General features: G+C 33.3%; 1 protein-coding gene and 1 non-coding gene across 3 annotated transcripts in view; both read right to left on the bottom strand.

Annotated features, from left to right (window-relative positions):
- Positions 1-1,336: 1,336 nt before the first annotated feature.
- On the bottom strand, positions 1,337-1,418 carry TRNAL-AAG (transfer RNA leucine (anticodon AAG)). Its single transcript has one exon. It is a non-coding gene; the product is annotated as a tRNA-Leu (tRNA).
- Positions 1,419-5,367: 3,949 nt separating this feature from the next.
- foxo (forkhead box, sub-group O) overlaps positions 5,368-21,247 on the bottom strand; it is a 63,247-nt gene continuing 47,367 nt past the window's right edge. Inside the window, exons 3-10 of one of the 2 annotated variants that reach the window (XM_081984729.1) lie at positions 18,957-19,122; positions 18,753-18,873; positions 18,390-18,455; positions 15,817-16,077; positions 15,377-15,554; positions 15,075-15,323; positions 13,282-13,467; positions 5,368-7,426 (exon numbers count right to left, since the gene is read on the bottom strand). In XM_081984729.1, the coding sequence (XP_081840855.1) occupies positions 13,300-13,467; positions 15,075-15,323; positions 15,377-15,554; positions 15,817-16,077; positions 18,390-18,455; positions 18,753-18,873; positions 18,957-19,122 (1,209 nt within the window). In that variant the 3' untranslated portion in view covers positions 5,368-7,426; positions 13,282-13,299. The remainder of the gene's footprint in view (positions 7,427-13,281; positions 13,468-15,074; positions 15,324-15,376; positions 15,555-15,816; positions 16,078-18,389; positions 18,456-18,752; positions 18,874-18,956; positions 19,123-21,247) is intronic. The other variant, XM_081984730.1, reaches the window with a different exon arrangement.

The following is a 21,247-nucleotide window of genomic DNA, read 5'->3' as shown; positions in this document are numbered from 1 at the left end:
AGTGCATTTCCTAGCAATCTGGACCGAAACTTGAATTACCGCAGTGTAAACTTGTTGCTTCCTTAAGGAAATAAGTCTCACTTTTTACTTTCAGGGAATATAATGAGTTAGGAGGCCTGATAACTGAAAACTCCATATGGAAGCTCTGCCTCTCTATTCAAAATTTACTTATACATATAATAATTAAGTATACTAATTTAAAAAAAAAATATATTGTTCAATCATTACAGGGTTGCAAAATTATAGAAACAAAAACTATTAAATAATTTTTTCTATATTGACCGTTTATAAAATAAATATCAATATTGTCTTTGTGCTTGGGATTTTCCTCTTTACACTTGAATCAGACCACATTTTTGACTGAAACCCGATACGATTTCGGTAATAGAAATTCCCTTAAGGTCTTACCTTGCCTCCCTTGGATAGGAAATATCCAGAAATCGACGTTTGTCGCGGTAGTGTCTTTTCGAAAATTGTTTTGCCCTTTCGACCTCTAACGCGGAACTTTTGACACGGAACCGGACAGAGAGGCGGACTTACTGCCCTAAAAATTTCGGATGATCAGAAGGGAAACTGTTGCGCAGCCCTTATTGTGCGAATTTAATTACGCAAAAAACAAGACCACGAGCGCCCTCTGCACAGAAGCATACGAAGTAAAAAGGGTCTGATACGGTTTTCTTTACGGTGTAAAGGGTTTAATGCCCTGAATACATTGTAGGGAGCGTGGTGATAGATTTTCGCATTTTTGTTTGCCCTAAAATAATTATAGACATTTTAAGTTACGTTAATGTGTGCAGTAACGCAAACGTAATATATTACGTAACTAGTGCTGTAAGAAGCATTTTACTTTATGGAATAAGTTCATCAGTGCGTAAAATGCCTTAGAGCACGTGTGACGTACTATACTTTACCTACGACCTAATGGAAAGTACTGTTTTCGCAATTCATATAATTCAGAGTAACTTTTCATTAAAAAAGTATATTTTCAACGTATTGGAACGATAAAGGAAGAAATGTAAACAAAATCAATTTTTCCCAGCATTAGAGCGATAGTTTGTGGCCGATCTTAAAACTGTGCGCTTTTTTACAACTGTGCGTAAAGAGGTTCATTACGTAACGGAAAACTATGCGTAATTAGCTATTTACACTGAGGTCGTAGGTAAACGTAATTTATTAAATTAATTAAATATTAATTTAATTTTTTAAATTGCACTTTTTTGTTAAACTAAGCTACAAAAAAATCGACGAGCTATGCCAGCCGATCAGTTTTAACTTTCTCTTTAAGAAAGTGAAATAAAAAAATACGGTAAAACATAATTTTATGAAAAAAAAAACTTGGCAGCGGTGGGATTCGAACCCACGCCTCCGAAGAGACTGGTGCCTTAAACCAGCGCCTTAGACCGCTCGGCCACGCTACCATAACAGAATTTTTGAGATGTGACGTTATTATTCTAATGAATGAAAAATTTTTTAATTTTTAAATTTTTTTGCACTTTTACAATGTATATTCAAGTGAGACAGAAATATAGCTTTCAGTAATAGATAGCGCAAATAAACGCCATTTGGCAATACCGCTGACCAGGTTGACGTTAATGACGTTGCAAGTGGTGCCATTTCAGTGACACCTTCCCTCGTGCTAACAAAGGAAAACATGATATAATCAGGTACGATATTGTGTGTGTCACAGAAAAAGACAGTAAACTCGGATCAGTCCGATCAGATCCGGATCAGCTCGGATAAAAACATCCATTAAAGATACTCGTCTCTACCGGTTGTAGTACTTTTTTCATAAAATAGTGACACTGCACCATAAATGTTAAGTTTTAGGCGTTTTCTTAAATTAAATTAATTTTTTCTTGAAAAAGTTTCTGAAGCAATTTTAAGTTTAACCTGTTTGCGAAAAAGTCCATACCTACTTTATACTTCTACATAATCAAAATGGCAACTTTTGGTCGTTCATCAAAGATTTTAGCATATTACATTTCTCATTTTAAGTTTTATTATTCCTGAATTGTAGAAAGGCAGAAAGAACGAATAAGTTGACATTTCTTTGCTACTTTTTTAATTAAACCCAATTCTGGGTTTCGTCTATTTCGCCACACGTACATTTTTATTTATTTTTGGCAACTCTGATGAGTTATCACGTTTTTAAGTCGTGAAGTTGAAAAATTAATTTTTTTACTTAATAATAAAAAAATTTTGACGTAATATTAATTCTTTAACAAGCGTTAATTCTCCTTTTAAGAACGCGGAGGGGGAACAGAAGTTTCCGTAAGTCCGGGGAACAAAGGTTCCGGTAGCCGCCATTGTGCCGGATATGACGCTGACTGATGATTCCGTGCTTGTACTTTCAAAAGAATCTTTCTTAAGAATGTAAGCGATAGATGCTGCTTTGCCCTATGCTAAATTGCAGTGCTATTTTCGAAAAGCGCGGTTGCCATTTTTACTAATGAATGATGAGTCAACGATAAGTTTATTATCTCATTTTTTGGGAAAAATACAAAAAAATATTAGAGACTAAACTTTTAGAAATTATTAAGATGTATGGTTTAAAGTTATGTTTCAATATAGTGTCAGTCACGTGACAACTGTCAAAATAATGGCTGAAAAGCTAAAAACCACGATTATAATCGAATACTTCAAGAAAACTGTTCATACTGTGATTTTTAGAGCTTCAAGCCCAAACTGACCAAAGTTTGACAGTTTTGACGTTTCTGGCAGTTATCACGTGATACTAGAACACTATTTACCTAAACAGTGACCTATTAACTCTCAAATTATCGGTCAAGAAACTATAAAACACGCCTCGTTTCGAACAGTATAAAAAAAATGTACTAAACTGTATTTTTTGAAGCTTCATGTTTTTGTTGACGTTTGTGACAGCAATTACGTGATACTGTTACATTATTCAATTAGACAGTCACGTGACAGCTGTCAATCTAATTATCAGGGACCTATAAAAAAAAAACACGTCGTATCGAATACTGCAACTTATAATAGCTATTGTTCTACAATGTGATTTTTACAGCTTTATGTCCCGATTGGGTAAAGTTTGACAGTTTTGACGTTTGTGACATACATAGACAGTCACCTGAAAACTGTTAAAATAATGGTAATGGAGTCAAAAACTATGTATTCTCTCGTATACTGCAGAAATTGTGATTCCTGCAGATTTTTGCGCACCACTGAACTTTGTTTGAGAGTTTTGATGTTTATGACAGTTGCCAGAGAACACCATTTACTTAGACAGTCACGTGACACCTGTCAAAATAATACAAACAAGTTATTTGTCATGTCAAAGTTTGACAACTTAGTTTAGTTAAAAAAATAAGGGTGGAAATTAAAAAACGTAAATAAATGCAGACTTTTGATGAAGCTTGGCAACGTTGGCAATGACGTGGTTGAAAATCCCGCGGCCTTTCGTTATATGTAACATGAAAAGAAGGATGAATGATTATACTTTTGTGTCTACACTAATGGGGCATTTGCTGCGCACCAGATTTAAAATACATCGCGGGGGGAAATTCAATAAAAATTTTCGAATAATTTCCCACGCATAAGACGAGTTAAAAGGGGCCCTTCTATCCGGAGCGAGAGAATTAATAGATAGTCTTAAGTATGAAAACGGAAAAGGGTTTTTTCCTAAGCAGATGTTCCTTTTTTTGGTTCAAGCATTTTTCAACATCATCTTAGGTAATTTTCTTTTTGGTAGATTTTTCCAACAATTTTTTGTTGCATTTTTGTAAAAAAATCCACACCTCCGCTGTTAGAAAGTACTGTAACAACTTGTTCTTTCAATTTTCGTTAATATGGCAAAACAAAGATATTATCTTTACATTCTGCATCTCGTACAAAATCTGAAATCCCCATATTTCTGATTGAATTTAATTTTAGGTCAGGTTGCCTCTTGTACCAAATAATTCTTGCTCATGTGACGAAATTTGACGGTTGGTCACATGATATCACCAATTTGAGAGTTCAAAACAATCACGTGACCTACGGAACAACATTTTGACAGACTGTCTAGTGACCTTCAGCAATTCAAATTAACCGTAAAGATGGTCACGTGATTTCAAATATGCTATTTGAACCTTAAGAAGTGAAAAAATATAGAATATAGAATTGTCAAGAGTATTCAAAAACGTAATTTTACGTAGAGTGTCCCATTTAAAGTAAACGTTCAAGGTACTAAATATTTTTCTAAAAGCAAATCTATCACAAAAAAAAATTGAAACAAAAGCAAATAATAGTTATTTTTTCACTACTAACATGATAAACTTAACATTATTGACCGATTAGTAACTTGAGAAATTAGTTTTCTCTACCTTAATGGTCATTGTTGACCTAAGTCAAAAATAGAGTCTAACTTCTAGTTCTAGTCTGGCACAAACACAACAAAAAGGGAAATATTATTGACCTAGGTAAATAATAATGTCAATGTGTATTAAGACATTTGACAATATACTTGACTTGACAGAGACAGATAAATTAGGTTTGTCTCTTCATGTTCTTGTTGTTAATCTAAATTTTTAAATTTTCAATAAAAGGACCATCAAAAATATGGTTAAGAGTGGAGAAAACGCTGTATTATCCACGGTTTAGACAGCTTTTATTGACCCTGACTTGAAAGCTTCTGCCTGAACCTTTTGGTTAATAATATACTATTATCGTACTAGTGTGTTATGTTGAAAATAAGTCACGCCAGAAAGATAAATTCTCATGTAACTTGGGAAACATAACCCACGAGTAGCATACAATGTTTTATCCAACTAGTGGAAGAAATCGATTTTTTATGAGATAATAATTAATAAGTTTTGTGATCAAATCAAAGCTACTTGCCTATAAATGTTAGAATGACTTGACAGTGGCTTTTTTACATTTTGGTTAAAGTTGGTTGTTTGTTTGGCAAATGTTCAAAAATTGAGAAATTTTAATGTTGAAACTAGTGGGATGTTTGATAGTTTTTACTTGTCTAAAATGACATTAATAATAACAGTCATAACTGTCATGTGAGGGATAAAATATTGTATTAGGATATATTTTTCTTACATTTCTTAAAATATTTTTTTTTTGCGTACGAAATGTGTTGCCATATTTGTTCTCTCTCTTCTTAATACAAGTTGTCTACAATAATTTTTTAAATTTTATGGTATGTCCTCATGTGCGGCATTTCTGTAAATCTCAACACAGTGGGTAGTTTGTGATTGGTAAAAAAAAACAGCTTTCAGCTTCCAATCACAAGCTGCGAACAATGCTGTGATTTACGCAATGACTGTACATGTTAGTGTCCGTTTTCTTCTCATTATATTTGTCAAGGTTAGAAAAAAATGGAAGCATATAAGTGGAAATTGAATAAGACACAGTATATAATCTTAAATAGACATCTATATTTTAAATTCTTCTTATACAATCGAAACAAAAATTAAACTTCTAAAAAAAAATGGGTGAAATCATAATGAAATAAGAAACTATATAAAAATATAACGGGAAACATGAGAATGACCAGTACCGTAATGACGAGATGGGGTAAATATCGGCGATATAGATGGACAACTGCTTTTTTTTTGTAATTAAATTAATAGTAACAAAATGACTTTAAAGTGGCAAAAGTTCCTAATCGGGTTGACCCACCCAATCGCACATTATTACGTACATTAAACTAATTTACTTTATAAAAAAATATTACAAATGAAACAACAAAAAAGATAAAACAATGGGGATCGCCGCTGCAGGCACCTATAAGCTACACATATATACATTAAATTGTTTTTAACGCTTAAACCAAAGATGGCGCCCCCCTGACAATTTGTTTATTATTTTACACTATATTTAATCTACCTAACTAAATAATTCAAATAAGCCTTACTTCGTTGTATTTATAACATTTCTTAAAATTACTTTTATTCCTGAGGATTAGGCGACCAAATAGTGTAAAACTCCCGTGATTTTTATCACAAAAAATGCAGGAAAATGTGTTATTTATCATCATCGGAGTCGTAACTATCAATATTTAAATACATAACAACGAATTGAAAGCTCTACGTATTACACCTACCAACATTGATAAAAATACCAAATCGTCTAACCCTCAGCGAAAAAAAAAGTGCCCTCAATCCAAAAAGGACAATTATTAAAAGCACTTTCTCTTTAACCCCCTCTATTAAGAAAAAAAAACCAATTTAATAGTGTTATAAATATAATTAGCGTTAACTTCCCTGCAATTTTTTGGTCGTCGCGAAACTAAATAATGTGGCAACATCGCTTTTGGGCTACGCTTAAGCATAAAACTGTGAACGTAGCCGAATTTTTCTAGCTACCCCCTTCGTAACGGGATTTAACTATAACTTAACCTTTAGGCAAATATAAAATGGCACCAGAGCAAAATTGAACGGAGATTTAGTGTTCAACACTAAACGTTTTTGTTACAATAATATAATCGACTTGCATCACCGTTTTGTTATTTTAGTTCCACCAAAGTCTATTATAACGTTAATTGACACCTTTGTCTAGTAATACAACGTTACAGAAGCAACACACGTTGAAAATCACTAACTTTAGAGTCAGTACATAAATTACACTCGGTATTACATATTAACTATGGCGATTTTATATGGCTTGAAAAAACTTTTAGAAACTTTCATGTATAATAAAATATATTGTAAGTAAATTACATAAATATATAAGTGTATACTCTATTGTATGTTAAGCCATGTATACGGGTACTATGTACAAACATGTATACAAATGATGAGCATAAACCACGAGATCATATTACATAACAACATAATGTTACGAAATGACGTATTGTCTAAGAGGCATATACATTTGATCATCCTATACGAATGACTTGGTTGTTAAGTAGCAAATATTTCTAAATAAGTGTTTTATTACCCAATCACAATTCGCAGTAAGAGAGAGAAGTATTGTAAGTCAATGCTTTCGACAAAGACAGGAATGATAAGTGACATCTGTCATAGCAAGTATGACGTATTTGCCACTTGGTAGCAAAATAACAATCAATCCTTAGGAGTATGCTGGTCCAAGGCACACTGTAAATCTCTAGTAAAAACAAAACATTAAGACTTTTCTAATTAAGCGGTAATGTGCTCAACTTTCGGATGACATTACATCAGTCACATGTCACTTATTTTTTCATCTTTGTCGAGCGCATCGATTTGCATTGATTCTCTCTTTCCTTGGCGTTGATTTCCTAGGAACAATTTTGAAATTTGCTTGTATACAGAGTGGATGCAACTTTATTAATTACCTGTCAAACTAATACGCCATTTTGTAATCACATAGTAACGTCAAAGTTTTTTCGCACAACAAATAATCGTAAACATCGCAAATTATTCCTAAACAGTTTACCTATGACTGAGTTATGGGCGGTGACACAGTAGCGTTGTTTTCTTCTAGATATTGTAAACTGAAACAAAAAAAAACATAATTATAACACAAATATTCAATTTAACTAACTATGGAGCTAAAAATGAAACTTGGAATGCTATTTATCAAAGAAATACAACTAATCTGGGTATTCCAGTTGTATGTCAGCGCTGAATGAGTTTTAACAAGGGTCACCTGACTATAAGCCACACTGTGAGGTGTCATTAACTCCTATTTGCACCGTAGTACTTTAAGCCTAGCTTAAGTTAAGTTTGGTTTGTGACAATACAAGTGAAAAAAGTCACAAACTGGACTAAACTTAAGTTTGTCTTAAAATACGACGGTGCAAATGGCGGTAAGCGTCATAACTATCAAACTTAAAAGTCCACTTTAAATTTGACAGTTCTCTATTTACAATGACATGGTAAATCTGTAAAATTTTAGGTTAGATACATGTAAATACATCAGCATTTAAAGTGTGACCAAAATACTTGGAAAATTCAAATTGTAGTAAACAAAACAATTCTAACATATCAATTGGTCATTTTGCTTGCATCTGTCAAGCAGCTTGACACACTTGGAAGTCAAATTGGAATTATTTTTAATGTAAATGTCACTACAGACGTCTATATGTCAAGCTTGCCAATTTCACAACAAAGTTGACTTCGGAGTGAATGTAAATGCAGCTTAACGTCTTAAACTGCCCACTGCCGCTATTTGACATTTTCACGTCACTGTTGAGTGACAAGTGATGAGTTTTGACAGCAAGAAGGTGACTATGAGCCTGTCATTAAACGTCATAGGTAGTTCAGTTGTCAAATAAGTGGCCCACGTTTTTGCAACCACTCAAATTAAAAGCTTCTTGAGCTTTTCGACGTTGCCAAAATGACTGAATCACGAGTTTTGGTAACGTTGATTTGAATGTAATTTTTGAAGGTTTTCTACGTAAAAAAGGTGTCTTAGAGTCTGAAAAACTCAAATTTGTTTTCCTTATAATTGGTTATTAATATTTCGTTAATAAAAATCATCATTCTTCAAGTTTCATGTTTCCATTTTGATGTGTTGTATTTATTCAGACAAAAAGAGGCATCAGAGAATATTTTCGGTATTGGTATGAATTTGTGACAATGTTTTGCCTCAAATTTTCTTTGATTTTGTTCATCACACAGTTTTCTTACAATATTGGATTTGTCACAGTTGCAATAATATCCATTTTCAAAATAAAAACTTTGAATGATCTTGATATCCTACAATAGTAATGAATACAACATCATAGCCATTGTAGTAGATCCTTCCTAAAAACTTTTTGCAACTTTATTATCGACAATAAAACTTTCCTTATATTAGGTTTTATCACAAGTCCTGGGAAATGGCGAACGGTTAGAAAGAATTAGGGACATAAAAATTGACAATCGGCTATCTTTTATAAGTTTATTGTGATTAGAAGAGTGCTTTATGTAAGCGATTAAGCGTGTTTCCGTTATTTGTGATACCTAATACTTGAAGTTTTGGTCACAATTTTCTATTATGATATTTATAAGATTATAAAGAGTCTGAACTGAATCGATTCAAAGTGGTGGCTATTAAATGGGCATAAAAAAGTCCGTCCATTACTCTCCCGAACAGTAAAAAGTGTGGAAATTGCTGGATTGCGATTCCAGGCAGGCAACTACCTTGAAGACGCCACAAAGTGACGCTCTCGATGCCGACGTCGCCGTCTCTTTGGCGTCTCTTGGTAGTGAAAAAAGAAGTACATTTATGGATCACCTTCAAACATTTTTTTTATTCTGCACAGGAAACATTTAAGAAAAGAAACTGTTTGGCGAGTATGGTACTTTTACAAGGCTTTTATTGAGATCTATTAGACAGTTTAATTGCTACCCGTGTCCAAACTTTGGATTTATCCCTCAGTTTTAAGGGAGATAAGGATGGGGAGTAATTAACTGGATACCTACACTCTAATTTGTGAGTAGTGGACTCTTTTTTCTTTTGTTAATCGTCTAAAAGTTTTGCTGACGCTGCTGCAACTTATATATGTTTATTTGATATGATTATTCGTTTTCTTTCAAACGCAATTTAAACTTAAAAAAAGCCGAGTACCTTAAATTGAAAACACTCCTTTTACAAGTCGAGTTTTCAACGACCATCGAATTTAACCGACACAAGAGCCCTCCAGAAGCTTTCGATTCAACTTGAGAAGCTCACTTTAAGACTGAAACCCAATTTTCTTTAGTACAAAATAAGTTTTACGCTTTGTTGTCTCCAAGTTTTACCATTCAAAAATAGTTTAGAAACAGCTCTCACGTTTTATCGGTAATGACGATGATAATTTATGATTGCTGTAACCGAATAACTTAGCGATTCTTCTTAACAGACAGAAGATTGAATAGACAATCAATTAGGACACAGGAGAAACTTACGGGATATAAATTTCTTGCAGATATCGTTAGAATCCGAGACCGTTTGTCAAAAGGGGATCGAAACTTATTGTACGACTATTCTCTAGAGTTTCAATTTATTTATCTTTTTTTCTAGAAATCTGAAGTTATGTCCAACTTTCGTGGATAATTTTGGTTTATTTTTACATCTTTAAAACATTGAAAGTATGTAGAAACTTTGGAAATATGTTGAAAAAAAGCAACACACCAAATGGAAGATAAATTTATCATTAAGGTAAAGCTAGAGTAGATTTTACAGGGTAGGTATATGGAAAAAGAACAAAATGTGGGTAGCCATCAAAGTCGATACCAATTTTCTTACTTGAAATGGAAGACCCCGTATATTATTACATTTTTGGATGCAACGACAAGTTTGCGAATTTCATGTATAATCTCACATACCGTTTCTGAGATATTTACCATTTCATGTAAAATTTTGACATTTGCAATACTTAAAACAATTGTAAATTTCGCATTATAGAAAAGGCGTTTTTCCTGGTTTTTGTGTTTTAACGTGTTAAACAAGGTTGGTTATAAGAGTGAGTGCAAAGAAACGTAAAAGTTAGTTATACGGGATGGTCAAAAATTGGCTCAAAAATGAATTTTAAAAAGTGCAAAAAGTCAAGTTTTTTAATGGAACATCCCCATTTTTATAACTTTATCTTGTTCCCCATATAAAATTATAATCAGTTTAAATCAAATCATCTTTGTGAATAATTAACACTTTCTGAAATAATCACAAATGTGCGTAAGATAGTTTTGCAAGTAGACGGAGCATGCGTTAATGGTATATGACGTAACTAGTGGTGTAAGAAGCATTTACACACGATATGTAAAAAGGAATATCCTCAGAAATAATAGAAAATGTTAAGAATGAATTTTTTGCAAAAATGTCCCATTGCATAATTGCAGTTTGAGCATATTTTGTAACGAATATAATCCCTTTTTAGAAATAAAGTTAATTTATTGCTCATTAGTTTATACACTTTCTTAACAAGGGTTGAGAAATGACCAAAACAAAATTTTAAAATAAAATAAATCCATTATATAGCCCATTTCGTAATGGAATAAAGATTGTTTATTATTATTATATTAAATTTAATTTTTGGGCTACTCTGTATACATAAATTTATTATCTGAGGAAGTACAATCAAAAATAACAATTGACGTGTCCAAGAGTTTTTTGTTTTTTTTTTTCTGTTAAGAAAATTTATTATTTTGCAGTTAAATGTAATGTTTGTTAATACACTTAGGCCCAGTACTTTCAGTTCAGAATAACTTTATTCTAAGGATAATATATATCTATGGAAACCGTGAAATCAGGCGCTGCTATTGGTCAATTCCGTCATTTCTATAGATTATCCTAAGAATAAATTTATTCGGAGTTAAAAGTACCGGCCCTTAGGTTAATTATTAAACACGACCTTTACAAACTAATGTTATAGTTTTGCAATAGTTTTATCGTCCTTAGGAAGATACACTTTTCTTTTTTTTAAGTCTTGTTTTAAGTCATCAATGTTAAAACCAACTGAAATTTAAACTTAAAAAAGAAACAATTTATTTCGATTGATCGACTTCGACAATAGTTCACCGACCGTATGATGTTGTAAATAAGAATAGGGGTCGTTTGCCAGATCCAAAAGTACAACAAGTAGCAGAAAGTTAGCGGCAGATGCCATTATTTGTACAGATCGCAAACATAACGGGCGTAGCTAAACTAGTTTGTCCTCGAGAAACTGAAAATAAGAAGGCATTTCCCTTTCGTGGGGTGTACAGTTTTAACCACTTGTTGATTTAACCATTTCTCCACTGGCGAAACTAAAATAATCAAATTACTTAACAGAAAAAAAATATAATTCTTTTTCCTAGATGAATATGATAAAGATGTCGGCTCGGCGATTATTGATAACAATAATTGATAACGTATTGAGGTCGCACGTCCGTTATCCGAGCTAAAAGGATTATTATCGATGGACTGTCACTCGAAATGGAAAAGTCACTTGAGCGATATATTTCAATCCCTCGTTTTTTTTTATCCATTTTCTAATACATTAGAAATGATTTTTATTGGAACAAATTCAGTAAAAGACTGCTTTTTCGTCAGATCTCGTTATTATTTAGACCGAAACAGAAAACTGATCTATGACAATTCACAGTGAAAAACAAGTCTTATTTTTACGAATTCTAATTAAAACTGAAAATCTAAAAGAAGATTGAACAAAATTAAATATTTAACACGACAGAACTGCAAACGTAATAAAACTTCTAATTTTTGTCGTTTGAAAAAAAGAATTGAGGCATTATCAATGGAACGAAGTTGTTTACAACTGTATGTTCTGTAGTACAAATTTGTTAGTAAACAAGTTGCAAAACAACGAGGAACAATAGGGTCGAAACGTTAATAAACATTTGTACGAATCGCATAGAAATTGAGCAGTTTATTGCATAAGTTTGATACAATTTTGATATTGCAGCCGTGACACTATTGGTCTCTGTCAGACGGAAAATTAATGAAATACACCGATAATAGGGAATATTCGATTATTTTACGATGATGCAAATGATAACTTAAATTTTCCGATTGATGAAAACTAGCATGATCATGCCAGAGATGAGTAAATTGTTAGGTTGTTTCTATTCATTATCAGTTATGATTCTTTAATAATAATTTTAATGATGCAAACTTAATTTATGTTGTAGGGTGGATAAATAAAAAAAATTACCGATTTTATCACAATTTCTGGAATAATCAAGTGCAGGATTTGACTAACAACCGTTTACAAATTTGAAACTTTGATGCCCTTCTCAAATCAGAATGGCTGTAAAAATTCTAAATGACCTTTTATTAAATTTATCGCGGCATTTCTGTCGACTTCCATGCGAGGAGAACCGTTTTTGAATTTTAAATTTAATTCCTTCAAGATAGAAACTCGATTATGCAAGTTTAGAGGGAGAAAAGTTTTGGGAGACGTTTGCAGCGAAACGTTAAGGGGTGGCGCAAGTATTTAGAATGGTGACTGGGCTAAAACTGATACTGCCTACACTCTCTATGAATATTTCTCTCGCTGATAAAGTGTATGTCATAAAATCTTAAGTTATGCGGTTACAGCTTTGTTAAAATTGATTGTGCGAACGGAATTAATTTAAAATCGGTACATAAATTATACACATCCGTCCCGGGGCGGGAAGTTGACGTCCCCTTAATTTGTTTTCACCATCAGCGACTACTAATTTGATTGATCCTCTTAACTGGAGTTAACGTGGTGGAAAACGCGACTTTTTCTTGAAATTAATTAAAAATTCGGTTCCCGATACCGCAATTTGTTTAACCTTCTTCTACAAGTAATTAACGGTTCTTTTATCGAACTTTGCTGTAGCTGAAAAGTAAATGTCGCGGAAAATGTCTAAAGGGAGCTGCAATTTTTTTTACTGAAATTTGTATGGAAAAAACAATTACCTGGGCTACACGTCGAGACTAATGAACCCACGATGGGGATGTGACCACTGTCTGTGAGTAAGCCGGCGGTGCCGTTTGGCTATTTGATATCGTACCATCGTTGGCCTGTTGCACCATCGCTTGTTGTTGCCCGCCAAAATTAAAATCTAAACAGCCTTCTGCGTTCAGTTCTTGCTGGATAATATCCTGAAAACACAATCAATATTAGCACCAGCTAGAGATGAAAATTCTTAGAAATTGATTTTTGAAGAAAATGCCTAAAGAATTTAAGAGAGAGAATGATGAAGAAAAGGCTAATCAAAATGAAAAATTCAGACAATGGAATTTTGAACTAAACTGCCGAACAAAAAGAATGGAACATCAAAATGTTTGGTCTTTATCACACTTAAAACTACATAATTTAAGTAAAAATTTATAAACTACATTATACAGGGTAACCAACAAAAAAATAAAAATCATATGTTTCATTGTAAATCTTAATGTGTTCAGTAATTTTAATAGAAAATAACGGTGTTTGATAAATTATTAAATTAACAAAGTTACACTTCAATTTTACCATTTCAAGCGCAACCGCTGTGGGCCTATTTTTTTTAAACTGTTACTTTTGATTAAATTTTCGGAATAAAGATGCATGGTTTATTTGTATGGTAAAACATTTGATTTTTATTTGGTTCACCTAAAATGGGTAAATTGAAGTGTAATTTTGCTAATCGCACTTTGCTTCCAACTTCCAAAAAAAGAATCTTAATATATTATTCAGTTTAAATCAAGAGAAGTAAAAATAAACCCATTTTTGAAACTGTGCAATACATTTTGTAAACGGTCCTTAATTGCCAATCGACTGGCTAAAGATCAAAGAAAAAATCCAAGAAATGGCGTTAGACTCAATTTTTCATTTATTGCCAACATCTTAGGCACACACCCAGTATACTTATTAATACTATTATGATCATCAGAAAGGGAAAGAAAATATCTTTTGATCGTCAAACGAATTATTAAAATCGCTGTCCCATTCTTTTTGATGAGCGCTTCATTGCCAAGAAAATGCCAAGTAAATGTGTTTCTTGGAGGAACTACATTGTAAGTTAGTCTTTACAGCTCCATGGAACCAAATTTGATAGTTCTGACGTTAAGAAACACTTTTTTTACGTTACGTCACGTATAGTGACATGAAACTATAAAAGTATAAATACCTAGTTGCTAATTTGAAGATTTACTTACACTGGAAGTTATGTTTAAAGCTTCATGGAGTCAAATTTGACAGTTGGAGCGTTAAGGTCAACTTCACGTGAAAACGGTCATAACTGTCTAAACCAGTCACATGAAAGTATAAAGTGACAAATAGATGTTTCTTTGAGGAATTGCAAAATTGTATTATGTAGCCAAATTTGTCAGAACTGACGTTAAGGATTACTTTGAAACTAAACGTTACAACTGTCAAATTTACCGGCCATTAATAGTTTATAAATATTTGGTTAATAAAAAATATGTATTTTCCAAAATTAAACAAGAATTAAGACAATGCTTTGTTTTTTAGATTTCATGTTTTGATTGTGGTAAAAAGCAGCATTTCTTCACACCTGACAAATAAAAAGAAGCGTAAGCGAATATGCTCGGTAAATTACTGAGAATTTTAACGAAGAAGAAGTATTATAAATTCTGAGAACATTTGTAAAAGCAAATTCTCTGTTTTTCGTAAATTCTTCGTGGAGAAAATAAATTTGGGCCAGCATTAATGTTCTATTGGGTGTAGCAACCAAATATGTATGAATAGTTAAGACATAATAAGTTACCTCGACATTACAGTCAAATCCACCCGGTAACGAATCGACGTGAATGTTGAGGTCTTCGCTAACGTTGAGCGCCCCAATGTATTGCCCCATCATCGTCGACGGGGTACCTTGGCTTTGGGGGGTCAATGGAGGGCTTGAAGAAGGTGGTCTTGGTGGTAACCGCGCCTCCATAAACTGGTGCGTGTTTAACGGATCGGGAGATGGTTCGGAGTGAGGGTAAGAGGGCGACATACCCGTTGGTGACATATTCTGATAAAAAATACCACTTGAAAACTACTCTTTCCCCTGTGTATGTTATTTACCTCAACTTTAACACATTGTTGCATACACGTACAGGTCTCCATCCTATGAATGAGACAAGCGTATGGCGAAGTGCCAGCTAATGAGGCAAACTCCCGGTGAGGAAAAGTGGTATCGTTAAACAACGAAGAGGTATACGGTGGCGGTGGCTGACTGGGCGTATTTTGTCTATTCAGGTACCTGAAACATTATTTTCTACTTAATGTTCACTAGAACATGCATATTGTGTTTAAACCCCAGAAACTTCTGTCAACCCAATTCCAAAATTCAAAACGCCAAAGGGAAATGGATGATCGGTCGAATATGGTAAAGCAAGCAGGATAAATGAGGAATACATCCTGTCGCAGACCATACAACAGTAATCAAAAGCATGTGGGGGGTCAATGTGTGTTAGAAAGCACCAAAACAGTCAGCCCAACAGCGAAATAACACTGTATCTCACCCCATTTCCATGTACTGGCCCGGTTCTAACTTCATCCGTTGTTCTAGATTGCCGGCCAATTGATCGGGGGAATAGTTTCCACCATTACTGCCACCAGTGGTCGGTCCATTAGTGATCAGGTCTGAATTGTTGAAGGTTGAACTGTTAAAACCAGAACCCCATTCGGGCTCGATCCCCACCGAAGGAATCGGGGACAATCTGGCCGAAGACTGTGAGGACGTCCTGGGCCTGAAGTCGGGGCTCAATTGGAAACCACCGCCGCTGATTGGTTAAATGGGTAAATTTTATTTTACGTTTCTTTGTAAAGCGGTTTTAAGGGATGATGTTGAAGGATTTTGAGTCCGCAATATCTGATGTGTGAGTGTGTATGTGGGGTTAATGTAAATGTGAAACTGGTGGGAATGCTTTTGTTACACTGAAACCTCAACCTATGGTCCAGTTTTAAATGTCAATAATTCACCAATCCATAGCCAATTAAAAAATAAGTTGACATTCATTATGTCATTTTCCTGAAAAGTGCTTCTTAAGGAAAATACAGTCCCTCAAAAGTTGCGTTTGAGACTTTAATACTAAAAATTGACTTGTAGACATAAAAACTACTTTTTCAAGAATTTGTTACTACAAATTCATACATTTAAACCTTAAAAATTGACTTGAACCCCAAAATGTAACTGAACTAATGAAAAGTGACATCGGAAGCTTAAAATTTGCTTTGAAGTAAGTTTTCATAATTTGAAGACACATTTCAATATTTTAGTCTTGAAAATAGTCTTAGATGCAGGACATTGACATTAGATTCATGAAAATTGTCTTGAAAACTAACTTTTCGTGCTTTTTACTTTGCTTTTCATTTTCTTCAAATTCTGGACTATTTTTAGTGCTTCAAGACTGCTTTCAGCTTGGAAAATCGAGTATCAAGACTATCTTCACCAAGTTATTGACATAGCAAACTTCTAGACACCTCAGTGCTAAAAATTCGGGTATTTCTTAATAAACTAGACTGTTTTTAGTGTTTTAAGGCTGTTTTCAGTGCCTCAAATCGAGTTTCAAGGCTATCTTTACAAAGTTTTTGACTTATCACGCCTAAAAGCCAGTTTCTCCACTGACCATAATCTTGAAAATGTTATTTCAAGCTTCTTCACTATTAAATTGACTTCTACACTCAAAGGTTCAATAAATTATAGCATCTCTAAGAAATTCAGACTGTTTTTAGTGCTTTTTAAGACTGAAAAATCGAGTTTAAGACTATTTCCAAAAGTCAAGTTTTTTCAGTAATAAAAGTAAAAAATGTTGGTACCAAATGCTACAATAATAGTCTTGAGAACTAATTTTTAGAAATAAAATAGTCCGAAAATTTAATTTACTTCTAGACTTGTTGTCCAGTCCAGAAAATTGAGTTGTACACCAATTAAAGTCTTGAAAATATACTTTTGGACTCTTTAGTCCTGGTAAAGTCAGTTCTAGCATTAAAAGTCAACTTTTATACTATTTTTAGTAGTAAAAAATGAGTTTCATTCACAATACAATCTTTGTCTTGATTTCCGGACTTTTTTTAGTTCTTGAATGCCAGTTTCAGACACTCAACCAGGATGGCAGTCTGAGAAAGCGAATCATAGGACCATTCCTAGTAATAAAAAAGTTTTTAGACTATTCAGTACAAATTTGGACTTTCACAAGTCTTGGATGTTTAGTTTTAAACTATAAAACGATTTTTTTAAATTGAAATTTGGAGGACTGTATCTTCCTTAGGAAACCTTTTTCAGAAAAATGACAAGTCAACTTATTTTTTGCTTAGCTATAAAATGGTGAATTATTGACACTTAAAACTGGACCACCCTGTATAAGTAGTCTATTACATTTAAATAAGACATGCATTTATTACAGACAGTACAAGCCTTTTGCTCTAAATACTGTTTCTTGAAAACTTAAATACTTGGTACTCTATTCTATACATAAGTAAGGTAATCTACTATTCTCTATTGTCTACTGAACTGCTCAAAGTCATGCTCTATTCATGCAGTAATCTACTTCGAAGTGGTGATGTTCTACCTTGTTGCAGCGTGGTTTTACAAATGATTTGATGATTTAGCTACTGTCTGATTCTCCAGAGTTGACTATCACCAAAGAAACTGGTCAGGTCAGACATTCTCTTTTCATAAATGTCAAATGTCAGTTGTTATGTTGTCAACTAGTACTATCGATCAATCTAAGAAATACGTATGTCAATTAATTCGCAGGAATTGCCTTCGTCACGTGATGGTCAACTTTAGAGAACCGGATTATAGTTTCAGAAATTTATCTCAACGGTAAAACATTTCGACGCATCATGACAATTAACTAGAACTTAAGTCATTTGGGAATTATAGTAAATACACACATACGGAATAAAATAACCTGAATGTAAAAATTGAAGAATTTGAGTAAACCTGGTTGAGCCAGGAATTCCACCAAGAAACTTGATACACGTAGAATACAACAAACATTCATAACATAGAATTGTGATGCAAGTAGTATTTCTGTATGATGATGCTGAAGGACATTTACTGATGACATTTCGAACACAAAAAGTTTACCTATAAACGGAGGGATTGGAATAAGCCCTTGGACGGGTTTCTGGACTTATCTGGAAGCCACCGGAGCTGCAGAATATAAGAAAATTACAATCATTACGACTGGTAACACTTCATTTTTGTCTCTTAACATTTTGGAAATTTTGATTTTAAGGCTAATATGAGTGTGCGTAGTAATCATGCACTAAAAAAGCCGTATTTCAAAATTATCTAAACTTTACTGTGATTTTAGGAAGTATATTAAGCATATTAGTACAAGTGCTACTCGTTACTATTACAACGCACCCGCTCCAAACCAAAAAAAATACATTCTACGTCTTACAAAGTGTATAAATTACTATTATTTATAAAAATTTCGAAGTTTACCTGTGAATAGTAGGAGACTCTGGGAAAAGATCTAAACTTTCTGAAACTGACGAACTTGGGCTAGGTGGTTGGTCTGGTAGAGTGCCGTTTCTCATCATTTCCACTTTCTTTTTAACACGACCTAAAATACATTTTGTTAAGTGCATTAAAAAAAAATAAAATCTAGCCCTAATTCATTAACATTTTAAATTATTTCAAATTTACCTCTTCTTTTCTCAAATTTACTAGTTTCCATAGAAACTGCTCTCCGCCTAGGCGATTTTCCAGGTTTTGCATCGGGGTTGATCATCCACCACGACGATTTTCCGGTCCCTTCGTTTTGTACTCTCATGAAACGGTTGTGCAGCGACAGATTATGCCGAATGGAATTCTGAAAAAATGTGAAAGCTTTAATTAGATCTAAAACTTGGCAAACCAATTAAGTATTTAATTTTCAGTCTAAAAATTAAACTTAAACTCACAAAGTTTCCTTAAAGTCTATAATCGAGTTAAGGCTTAAGAAACTACATCTTACAAAAGTGGAGGCGTAAAGAGATTAAGTCATTAACATGAGAGAAATCTAAGAGGGGAAAATTATCGAACATCAAGGGTTGATAGTTCGATTCAGTACAGGGAGACTCATTGGCGCCGAACATGGTCGACAGGTATTACCCTCTTAAAGTGATTATGTAAATCAGCCGTTCTGGATTTAGAGAGGGGGCGGTTTATATTCAGATTTCGATCGTAAAACTCCCAAAAATTGCCGAATTAAATCGCCGAAAGTTTTCGTCGCAACTAATCAAAGCCAAGACTTCTATTTTTATAACGGCAAAAATGGGGGGACGTATAGTTGGGGAAGTTGCGACTTGTACAAACTTTTCTATTGCTTTTAAGAATGGATTCGAAATTGCTCTGACTCCGTTTTTACAGTTTTTCTGGGTATTTCAAAATAGATTTGACTCCTATTAGAACGGCGTGTTTCAATTTATTATTATAAATTAAATAACCTTAGCTGGAATAGTTCAATTGCACCTTCGTGACATACAAAAGTAGATCACAGTCTGATTGGGCTTAAGTAGACTTAATCAGAAGGCCCAATCTGCATTTTATATTAGAGCGTTCTGCATAATGTATTTCACCTTCAATACAGTTTTCCTGCCTCTATATCCAGCTTTATGGCAAAAAACAATGATTACGTAAATGGAGCAGCATTGTGGAAGCTTCCGTCAACATTCTCATATTCATACAATCACCTTCTCGAAATAAATGTTATACGTTATATCGCAGGCAATATTACTATGTCACACTCGTAAAATTTACATAAAAATGTTTTATTATTTCTAGACTCAGAGAGCGAGTTATTGAGTAACCACGCCCACGTTTTCATATTAAATTAAAGTCAAATTACACTCAAATATTTTATTCCAGATTAAACTATGCACAGAAATTATATCTGTTACAAATAACAGCCATTCCTCTCCTTTGATTTGACCTCATTTGATAAATAGGTTCAAACCTATAACGATAAGACCTCGATCGTCAAATTTTATATTGAAGTAGTAAATATTGGCCGGGTTCAAGTCAGATAATAACGTACAGATAATGAGTTGTTTATATTGTATAGATTTTACCATTCTGAAATGCTTATTTACCTATATAAGCTTACATTGTCGACTAAATTGGATAAGTAGCCACAATTAACATTTATATTTATATACTACTAATGTACCTGTTTTGAAGTTTAATTCTGAAGTGAAATAGCAATACATGTACTATAAAACACTTCTAGTACTCTATTTCAAGAGAAGTGACAGTGACGTCATATTGATATTAGGAGATTAGTTTATAATATCCACGTGACGTTTAGAACAATATTTTAACCTTAAATAAGGTCACGTGACTGCAAGGATACTATTTTAATCGTAAGAAGAGTCGAGTGAACTTCAAGATTCCATTCGACGATTGAAAATAGTCACGTGTCCTTCAAAAAACAACATTTTGACTTTCTTTACAAAATTACAAGTAACCGAAATATTTGCCATAAAATCCAACTAGAAATTATAAAGTTGTCACAATTTGACAGCTCCTAACTTGGTTCCTATTTCCTGTGGTGAATTAGGTACTCCAATGAAATGTCAAAATCAGCTGATTGAAACTTTTGGAAGAGCAAACACCGCCATTAAAACACACGATTTTCTAAAGACTTTTAGTTGATATTTCATAAAATGCCTGCCAAATTTATAAGAAAGTGTGTGAACTTGTTGCGTTATCTGGACGAAGAGACAAGTATTTTTTACAAATATTTATGTAAAATTCTCCAACAATTGTAAATGTTGGAATTTTAACCAGAATTAATTTTTCCATGTATTCAATATCTTGAATTCTCAAGTTTACCAGTTCATTACATCGACATGCCCCTGATATGCCGTATATTAAAACAACCTAACAATGTTGAATATAGGTATTAAAAAAAATTATAAATTCATTTTTGTTTCGGATCTTACCTTCATGGCTAA

Source organism: Ips typographus, linkage group LG8 (genome assembly GCF_016097725.1).
Source record: "Ips typographus isolate SLU linkage group LG8, UJ_Ityp_2.0, whole genome shotgun sequence".
NCBI classification, from domain to species: Eukaryota; Metazoa; Arthropoda; class Insecta; order Coleoptera; family Curculionidae; genus Ips; species Ips typographus.
Note: the sequence above shows the minus strand (reverse complement) of the source record. Positions and strands in the feature narration are given on the sequence as shown.